The sequence below is a fragment of the Lupinus angustifolius genome, chromosome LG01 (assembly GCF_001865875.1).
Source record: "Lupinus angustifolius cultivar Tanjil chromosome LG01, LupAngTanjil_v1.0, whole genome shotgun sequence".
Taxonomy (NCBI): Eukaryota; Viridiplantae; Streptophyta; class Magnoliopsida; order Fabales; family Fabaceae; genus Lupinus; species Lupinus angustifolius.
The window spans coordinates 25,545,466-25,556,799 of record NC_032009.1 but is presented as its reverse complement, the minus strand read 5'-3'; the positions used below and the strand labels follow the sequence as shown (position 1 = coordinate 25,556,799).

The following is an 11,334-nucleotide window of genomic DNA, read 5'->3' as shown; positions in this document are numbered from 1 at the left end:
ACCATACAATATACGAGTAACATGTATGTTATTAACCATGCGACAAAAAATTACTGCCCGTGCAAATGCACAGGTAACTTAATAGTCAAATAAAAAAAGAACTCAGAATCCTGGGATCAATCAATTTCACTAGTGAAATAAGAGAAAGGCGAATTAATTACAGCACGTTACCAAAATAAGAGGATCATATGATACTTATTTGTTATGTTGGACATTTTCAATTATTATTACAGCAGCAGTAAAATTACTCAATAGAGTAGAATATTTATTTGATGACATTGTAAAGATATATGCATAGTCTATGAATCATTTATTACTTTTCAAAAGTATAGTCATATATTTACTAAATAGATAAAAAACAGTAATTACAATAATTATATTGGAAGAATGATGTATTTCTTCTAAATCGTGGAATATATATTTCCGACTTTAATTTTTTTTAATAATGATTGAAAATCTAGAAATAACGAATCATTCATAACTTAAATAACTTAAAGGCTCCTGAAACATTTGGAACTTTCACTATCTTACTTTACTTAGGAGAAAACATCTGATGTCCCACTACTTGTATTGATTGAAAAAAATATTTAAATTAAATTTTTATTAATTAATTATTTTTCTGACCAATCACAAGTCATAAGACATGAAATGATACATTGTTTTAAGAACAACAAATATCCACCCCTCAATTAGTGGGTTTAGGAAGGAGATATACACGACAAACAAGAAAATCTATTTCTAAGATTTAACTCATAACCTCAAGATAATTAATCAGCAATCACAAAATTAATATGATTATATATGACCACACCCACACCATGCTGTCTTTAAATTATTAAAATATCTACAACTTGAATACCAATGCAAAGAATGGACCTTACATACCACTGATGCATGAAAACATTCTATGACTCCTAAACCTCATGAGTTGCTTTGAATCTGAAGAGGCTGCACCAAAGTTTCTTTGCTGAGCCAATGATGAGAACCCATTAGAGAAATCTCCAGTAGAGTTATATCGTCGATAACTAATTTTCTCTGCATGATCATTAGCCACGTTTTGTGTTGAATGATTCTGGTAGCCACGACCTTGAGTTTGAATATAAATCATCTCAGTCATGTTGGTGTTACAGCTTTTTGAAGCTCCTGAAGAAAGACACTCATATTTCCTTCTAGTATTGTTTTTCTTTATTGCTTTGTAAACCATAGGCAGAAGACCCTCCATTTATGAAAACTAATGCTTATTATGGATGTTGATATATAATGATTCATTTGTAAGGAATATAGAGAAAATATATAAGAGGTGCTTTGAAATGGATAAATTTAACAATGGGCAATGGCATCATGTTGGGTTAGGTAGGTTTTGATTTTTGTTATTTTTTATTTTGTCGAGGGATCCAGTTACTTTTTTTTTTTTAAACTTACTTCACATTCTAACCATCAATTCTAAAGAAATCTAATAATTTGAATTGGTGAGTAGATCTAAATCATTAGATATCCATAAAATTGATGGTTATGATGTGAAATAATTTTAAAAAACTTACTCTTGAAGTAAGCGGATTCCACTCTTGTTTTATATATATAATAAGCATGACTTGTTCTTCTTTCCACAAGAAAAGTTGAACACGTTAATGTGAATTTTGACATTAACAGGCAATATAGACCTAACAGCTCAGGCCATAAGAGGTGAACCACTCCAAATAGTGTTAGTGACTGGTGGGAAGAAGTTGCTGTTAACTTATAGCAATTTGACTCTTCTCCACTCCTTATATAAAACTGAGAAAGAGTTAGTCAAGTAGTGTAAGATTCCACTCGATCCCTAACTATCTTAGTAGGTCAAAATTAAATATATTTTTTGTTATACAAAAAAAATATAGATATAATAAATTTGTGATCTAGACAGATAAGCTTCTGTCAATGCTTCTTAAGCCATATGTTAATATTTTAGTAAAAAGAAGTGTTATGATACACTCCACCATATATATACCACCCATCATTAGCTTGAAACTATGGATTTTCATGAGTCAGACTCAACAATAATCATCTTATATCCCATTTCCATAGGATTCCCATTTTCATCTATTAATATAATAGAATGATTATACTAAGTGTGAAAAGAATAAAATGATCATTTCAATTGCAATGTGTTTAGAAAATTCTTGCTAAAATAATATTAAAGAAAGATGTGTATGGAAATTTTGCCTAGATCTTGTTATAGTTATCCAAACAAATAATTTATTCTAGCCAGAGAGGATGTTGACTCCTTAACAACATGCTACCTGTTGCTTCGTTAAAAATCTATAATCAAATATTTAGAATTGGTATCTAAATTACATTACATCATATCTAGACATAGTTTTTTACATTTTGCTAAACCTCATCATTCTATGATTACATCTTGACTATTCTTCTTCTCACTTTTAATTTCCTCATACTTCATAGTATCCCTCCACCTTTTTATTCCAATAGAGACAACACATACATGATTACATGGTATACCAATTTTACTTTCCATCTCAATTATTCAATCTTCATAACAAAATCACATTTGAAGTGTTGCATATATAATGCAAATTATACTACATCGAAGTGAAACTGGACTTTGTAGTAAATTATTTAGTAGTTTGGGATGTTGTAAACACCCAATTTTGACCGGGGGTAATCTGGTTTTCAAGTTCTGGGTTATTATTGGTTTTTTTATGCATTTGCATTATTAAGATTTGTACACTTCCACATACACTTCACTATTCATGCATTGTTACTTCGGCCATTTACTGAGCTTATTTACATATTGTTAGGGATACATTGACGTATCGTTATTGGGCCTTCATGCACATTTCGATATTACGCTAATGTATTACTCGGATTGTTATTGGGTGTCTTGTATATCTTCGTGTCATATTTGTGATATCCAGGTCGTCAACTTCCACTAGTATAGGACACGTGATTATACATTTTTTTTGTTTATTTATTATTCGGTATAAAGTTGGGAAAACTTTCATCCCGCAATCATAGTTGCTCACGGTCACATGAGCTTGAATGAATTAAGGTACCACTGCATTTTGGTATCCTTATGCCCCAATGGAAGGCTCACAAAAAAAACATTTCATAATTCCACCCACATACATATCATGTACTAAAAAAGCAAAAAACAAAAAAAAAATGTTATTACACCCATGTGTATACCATGAACTCAAAAAAAAATCATCATTTCGTAGTAGCATCCATAAGCATGTCGTGTGTAAAAAAATGCATTGCATACTTGCATTCATGCACCCATGTAGAACTTTTGCATACAACCAATCATTCAATTTCATGCATGTCGCATCCAAAAAAAATGAAAGAAAAAGAAAAAAAAATGAGGGGGATCCGCACGACATTTATGTCACTACAACATTTATTATACCACTTATATGAAACGCATGTGTCGTATCATACATCCATTGCATACACATATGTGAAAGGACGGAGATTATAATATGTTTTTAAGATCCTTTATCGAGCGATGTCTCATTCTATATATCATAAGACCATGAATTATCAAATGAATAGATGCAACCATATTGTGGAGCTTATGTGCTATCTCTATGATTATCGTCAACCACTATACGATCTAGAGGGGTTATAACCCTAGAAAACGGTTGTGGGATTTTTAACTTGTTATATGGAAAATTCTTCATTTGATTACGAAATAAATTTCAATAATTGAAAAATAAATTTTTTTAAACCAAACTCTTTGCGAGTTACAAATTCAAAATTGAAATCATTGCGCGACCTAAAAAAACAACGCTAATCGAAGTCATATTTCAACACCAGAGCTCGAATAACAATGAAGGCTAACAATTCACGAAATGAAGGAATCTAGATGTCGACATAGACGACGGGAAGAGGGGAAGAGTTTTGTCATTGATCCTTATCTTCATCTCTCCATCAGTGCCTTGGAGAAAGATAAACCGTTCTTAAATTATGTCATCATTCCTGATGAAGACAACGATCTTTTAAAAGATGGTAGTCTGAGCCAATGATTGACATAATTGCATAGTAATTATCTGATTATGTTGTAATTAATATGCTTTGAATTTTATTTGGACTTGTATTTATGTTACTTGAGACAATATCTTAGTGAATTTGCATGATTATCTAATCATTCCTCCCCACTCATCCATTTTTATCATCTCCAATCTCACGTGCTTACCTTTCTTCCATACCACTGCGAACATTCATATTTCGTGTCCCATTCTTTTCCCTCGTGTTTCAAAAATCAATACATGTATCACACTCGTGTATAGACTTTGTCCAGTTATAAGATACTTGAACATTTATGAATTGATTCTTGTGCGATACTTGATAATGATTTCATTGAATTTGATGATGGAGAAGAGAGTCGATGAGTAAAAGAAGAGTTAACAAAACAATTGGAAGGAAACTAAGAATGGGTGGAAAATATGGTATTAGTACCCAAGAAAGGAGGGAAAATGAGAATGTGTGAAGACTATAAAGATTTGAATAAAGTAAGCCTGAAAGTTGATTTCCTCATCTTCATATTGATGTTTTAGTCGATGGTGTGGTCATGAGTCATAAATTATCCCTAATGGATGGATAGTGGGGCACCTTAAAATTCCGGTAGACAACAATGGTGTATGGAATGGAATTTGTTTCACCCATAAAAGTAGAGATTCTCTTGTTAAGAGTCTTGATGGAAGTAAAACAAGAAGAATCAGTATGAGTTAAACTCAAGTATAAGCAATTGCATATAATTGAAGAGAAAAGGTTGGCGACCATTTGCTATAGTCAATTATACCAAGGTATAGTGGCAAGAGCTTTTGATAAGAAAGTTCGTCCTAGAGAATTCGAAGTTAGTGGTTTAGTGCTTAAAAAGATCCTCCCAAATTAAGAAGATGCTCGTGAAGATGAGCCCAAATTATGAAGGTCCCTACATCGTGAAGAATGCATCCTCAATAGGGGCTCTGGTCCTGAAAATCATGGATTAGAACATTTTACCCAAACTTGTGAACATAGACGCAATTAAGAAATTATATGCCTAAAAAAGAAAACTGAAAAAAAAAACCGTTAGGCTGAAAACTCGAAAGGGTGAACTAAGTAAAAATTAGGGTATCAATTAAAGTCTAGTAGGTAGAAACCCAAAAGGTCGACCTAAGCAAAAGTTAAGGCAAAAAATGGCATTTTTTTCTTACGAGTCTGACACGCTATGGACGAACCAAGAGCCCCCACACGTTTGTGCATCAAGTAGGAATTGTTGAAGTTTCGATCATTATAAGATGGAATAGGAAGTTCTTGGGAGAATCAAACAAGACTAGCACAATGGTCCAGTTATGTGACCGTCTTAGGAGATTATTTGATGAATTGGAAATTACCTTATACTAGGGCAAAAAATTTGTAAAATTTTGTAACTTTTTCTAGTCTTACAAAATATGGATGGAAACATTTTACCCAAACCTATGAGCATATACGAAGTCAAGAGTATCTCTGCTTAAAATAGAAACTTGAAACAAAAGAAAAACCCGTTAGGTTGAAAACCTGAAAGAGCGACCTAAGCAAAAGTTGGGGTATGAATGAGAAACGTGTTAGGTTGAAAACCCAAAAGGGCAACCTAAGCAAAAATTAGAGTGTGAATCAAAGCATGTTAAGTTGAAAACCCGAAAGGGCAACCTAAGCAAAAGTTAGGGCAATGATAATTCTTTTGAAAGTCTATTATCATTAAAGTAAACCAGAATCCTCCACATGTATGCACATCAAGTTGGAATTTTAGAAGGTTCGAGCTTTATGGGATGAAATATGAAGTTCTTGGGAGTACCAAATAAGGAAATATAGTGGTCAAGTTATCCGGCTGTCTCGGGAGATCAATTGATGAATGAGAAATTACCTTATACCGAGGCAAAAAATTTGCAAAATTTTGTAACATGTAATATATCTCGTGGGGCATATATTACTAAATCTTCCTATTAAAAGTCCTTGAATATCAATATTTCAAAATTTATTCATTTCCCTGCTATACATATTATGTGTGCATGTTCACTTAGATAAGTCTAAAGTTATATAAATATGATGTTCGAACTGCATAATCATGTAACTTTTATGATATTGTCTTTCACTAGTGACTCAAATGAACAAAACCCATTGGAACTAAGTATCGAGGTGTATATTGACGAGAAACAAATGATGTATTTTTCCGTAAGGAAGGAAGGCAGACTCTAGTGGATTCCAAGATTCAAAAAGAAAGAAAAAATAAAAAGAAAGATGACGTGATGAATATCGGCTTGATTAGTTGTTGTCTATCGAGGAAGTGTTATGGTTTCATATCAATCAAACTTCATATTGATAATTAAGTTAATCACATATGTGTAACCCATCATACATGTATCATTTGCATTCGCACTATCATATACAGGCATGGCAGGAGGTCTTGACCTCAAGTGTCCCTTTTATTTTTGACCCATAATTCCTCATTGTCTGTGTGTTCCCATGGTCATCCTTGCACTAGACCGCCCAATGATCTGGTGTTGTGCCTTTTTGACCCCCTTGTAGTCTCATTTTATTTTTGACCTAAAGTTCCTCATTATCCGCATGTTCATGTTTTCCTCGTTGCACCCAGGCCCCCAGTGGTCTTGTATTGGGCCTTTTGACCCCCTGGTGGCCTTGTTTTATTTGACCCATAGTTCCTCATTATCCATGCGTTCATGTGGTCCTTCTTGCACCCAGGCCCCCTATCGGTCTCGTGTTATACCTTTTGACCCCCCAATGGTCTCATTTTATTTTTGACTCGGAGTTCCTCATTATATGTGAGCTCCTATGGTCTACATTTGCACTCAACCCCCTAGTGGTCTCCTGTTGTGTCTTGTGATCCCCTAGTGGTCTCATTTTATTTTCGACCCAGGGTTTCTCTTTATATGTGTGTTCTCGTGGTCTCTTTTTGCACCCGACCCACCTAGTGGTCTCGTGTTGTGTCTTGTGACCCCCTAGTGGACTGATTTTATTTTCAATCTAGAGTTCCTCATTATTCGTGAGTTCATGTGGTCCTCCTTAAACCCCGACCTCAATGGTCTCGTGTTGTGCCTTATGACTCATGTGTGGTCTCATTTTATTTTCGACCCAAAGCTCTCCATTATTTGTGTGTTCCCGTGGTCTCTCCTTCCACTCGACCCCAGTGCTCTCGTGTTATGTCTTGTGACCCCTCAGTGATCTCATGTTGTTTTCGACCCATAATTCCTCATTATCTGTGTGTTCATGTGGTCTCTCTTTGCACCAGACCTCCCAGTGGTCTTGTGTTGTGTCTTGTGACCCCCACTGGTCTCATTTTGCTTTTGACCTAGAGTTCCTCATTATTCGTGCATTCTTGTGGTCTCTCTTTGTACCCGACCTCCCAATGGTTTCGTGTTGGGCCTTGTGACCCCCTAATGGTCTCATTTTATTTTTGATCTAGAGTTCCTCATTATCTATGTGTTCTCGTGGTTTCCATTAGCACCCAACCCCCCAGTGGTCTCGTGTTGTGTCTTATGACCCCCTAGTGGTCTTATTTTATTTTTGACCCAAAGTTCTTCGTTATCTGTGTGTTCCCGTGGTCTCTCTTTACACCCACCCCTAGTGGTCTCGTGTTGTGTCTTGTGAACACCAAATGGTCTTATTTTATTTTCGACTCACAGTTCATCATTATTCGTGCGCTCCCGTAGTCTCTCTTTGCACCCAACCCCCCAATGGTCTCATTTTGTGTTTTTTGACCCTCAATAGTTTCATCTTTGCATCACGCCCCCAATGGCCTCACGTCGTATCTTTGACCTCAATGGTCTCATTTATAATGGTATAAAGCAATATCTTTGAAACTTTTCCCAATTTATGTTATTTCTCAGTCAAATTTTGGTCTTTTTATCTTTATTTCCTTCTCACCATGATAACTTTAGTAACTTTCGTTACTCCTATTATCTATTAAGAAGTAAGTAAAGAGGCACAACTGTAAACATCCAATTTTAAAATTTTGAAAAGGAGTTGGCCCCTTTAGCCCAACCTCCAACCATAATCTCACCCCATTAAAGTCTAAAGTTAACAACTTAAATCTATTCAGCAAAAATTTTAAAAAAAGAGAGGCAAAGGCAAAACTTAATCTTAATTTAGCAAAGGAGGCAGATTCACTTTTGAAAAGAGCAAAGAGAAACACTAAATCTTCTTCATCTTCCATAAGCTCTAAAAGGTATGTCATTCACTTGTTTCTTCTTCTTTGTGTTAATGTAATGTGCATGTACTGTTGAATCTCTCTATTTGAAAAACAAAATTGTCATTGGACACACCGCGATCGTCTTCTTTCTTGTTCAAGCAGCCCAAGAGCATGGTGGTTTAACCACCATGGCCAACAGTGGAGTCGTTGTCGCCGTCGTTCCCACCGTTGTCGTCCCGACAACCCCTTCCAAAAAAAGGTTACGTCCATGGTAATCCCTAACCTTAATTCCCAAATAAAATTAACTTCATAACCTAATCTCCAAATTGATTTAATTTTAACCTAACCCCCAATTTAATTTTAAAAAGCTAATTCCTAAATTATTTAACCCTAAACCTCCAAATCAATTTCATCCAAAATCCTCAAATCATTTTCAAAACCCTAACTCCAAAATTCGCATTTTTTCATATTTCCCATTCTTATTATATTGTTTGTTTTTTTAGCTGTTGTTTTGATGTTTTTGTTTTATTCTATTTTTATTTTGTTTTTATTTATTTAATTATTTTATTTTTTATTTTATTTATTTATTTATTTTATTCTCTTTCATAAATCAATACAATGTTTATATATATATATATATATGGAAATTAAAAAATAATTTAATTAAAACAATGACAGTTAGTACACTATGAGACTCATACCTTGTCGCATTGCCTTAGGTTGACATTTTCAAAAATAACTTAATTAAATCAATGAGATGTAGTGCACTATAGGTAAGTGTGGAAACAGGCTAGGCCGCCTATCAGGGCCTATTACCTGACCTATAACAGGCTAGGCTAGGCCATGCTTTTTTCATTAACAGGTCAGGCTCAAGCTTTCTAAAAAGCCTATTTAGCTTAACAGGCCAGGCTTTAGGCCACCTAAAAGGCCTATTAAGCCTAATAGACCGACCTATTTAGTTATATTATATATGAATGTTGAATTTATACTATTTTAATATAAATAATATTATTATATATGTAATATTAATATAAAAATGTATACAAAAAATAATTTAATTATTAGAATTAGATGGGCCTAACTAAAAGTAGGCCTATAAGCCCATTTAAATGTAGACATAGTAGCCTATTTCATGACCATATAGTGTAATAAGCCTTTAAACGGGCTAACAGGCCAGGCCAGACTTTTAAACAAGTCAGGCTCAGACTTTGAATTTTTTTTAAACAGGCTAACAGGCCAGGCCTAGGCTCCTATATGGTATATAGGTTGCGCCTGTTTAAGGCAAAGGCTGGCCTGGCCTGTTTCCACCCTTAACTATAGGACTTGTGACTTGTTGCGATACCTTAAATTTATAGTTTCATAATAATTTAATTAAATCAATTGAGAGGTATTACACTATGAGACTTGTGCTCTGTCGTGTTACCTTAAATTGACATTTTCAAAAATAACTTAATTAGAATAATGAAAAGTAGTGCGTTGTGGGACTTGTGTCGTGTCGCATTACCTTAAATTGACATTTTCAAAAGTATTTCAATTAAATCAAGGAGAGGTAGTGCGCTATGAGACTCGTGTTACCTCACAATGACATTTTCAAAAGTAATTTAATTAAGTCAAGGAGAGATAGTGCATTATGGGACTCATGTTCTGTCGCGTTACCTCAAATTGACATTTTCAAAAATAATTTAATTAAATCAAGGATAGGTAGTGCTCTATGGGACCCGTGTCTTGTTGTGTTACCTCAAATTGACATTTTCAAAAGTAATTTAGTTAAATCAAGGAGAGGTAATGCACTATGGGACTTGTGCCTTGTCGCGTTACCACAAATCGACATTTTCGAAAATAATTTAATAAAATCAAAGTGGGATAGTGCACTATGGGACTCGTGTTGTCTCGCGTTATCTTGATTTGATATTTCAAAAATAATTTGATAAAGTCATGTAGGGGTAGTGCACTATGGGTATGGATGATACTGAAAACCGAACCTGTGGGCACCTGCCCAAACTGAATCCAAAATTAACGGGGAAATCCAATGTGATTGGGTTCGGATTCGGGTTTTACCCGAGTTTAATTTTCGGGTTCGGGTTTGGTAGAGCAAAGACCCTAACTCGAACGTGTCCCTAATTAATGTAATTCAATTTAAAATTGAAATTTCTATCATGTGTCCATTGTTTTTAATTTCTAATTTTACTTTAGATACTATTTGATATTCAAACATAAAAGAAATGAAATAATACAATAGAAAATAGAAATGCTAAAGAAAAATGAAACAAAAATGATATCATATTTTTCTTCATACATATATAATTTTCGGGTTTTTTTTCAGGCTCGGGGATGGTATCATTATTTTCAACCCCGTTCAGTTTGGGTTCAAGTTTGGGTTTGGGTTTTGAATTTCAAATTTGGGTCTGGGTATGTACAAACCTGACTCCGACCCGCTCCCTTGCCATTCCTAACTATGGGACTCGTACTTTGTCGCGCTATCTTATCCTATCATTTTAAAAATAAAAAATAAATAAAATATATCAATCAATCAACTTTTTTTTAAAAGATTTAGGTAGCATTGATTTCCCTATTACAACTAGAGATACGTAGGAGCAAGTATTTCCATGTCAAACACACAATAAAAAATGGGAAAAGTTTACAAAACCCCTTAAACTTTATGTGCTTTGCAAGTAAACATTATAAACTATTTTTTCTTCATAATTACTCCTTAAACTTTAACTATTAGTGAATGAGTCTTTACATTCATAAAATTTTAAATTACTAACAATAAAGTTGAAATTAACACATTTAAATTGAATTGGATGGTTGTCTTACTGTCTGCTATTCTGTTTGCTTATATGAAGTTGACAATCATAAATTTGTGTGTTATGAAATTGGTAATCATATGATCTTGTTTGTCCTTCTAAATTTTCCTTTCTCCTTAGATATAAGCTGAGATTTTTTTCATGGCAATTCTTGCAAATACCAGTGTATCTTCAATACTACATATTCCATGTCCAGAACAATAGTTAGTTTAGTAATGGGTGCTTCCTGGAAATCTCAACACATACAAGTTTCCTAGACCCAACAAACAAATATAGGCCTTCTTATTAATGGTATATCCATATAGTTGGATATTAACTAGTAGTATATTAAACTACAGAAATTTTCCTTTTCCCTTTACCTCT

The 11,334-nt window shown here is 34.0% G+C and overlaps 1 protein-coding gene across 1 annotated transcript; it reads right to left on the bottom strand.

Moving 5' to 3' along the window:
* On the bottom strand, positions 878–1,222 carry LOC109327124. Its single transcript, XM_019560204.1, has one exon. It carries the CDS (start codon positions 1,220–1,222, stop codon positions 878–880), a length of 345 nt encoding a protein of 114 aa, XP_019415749.1.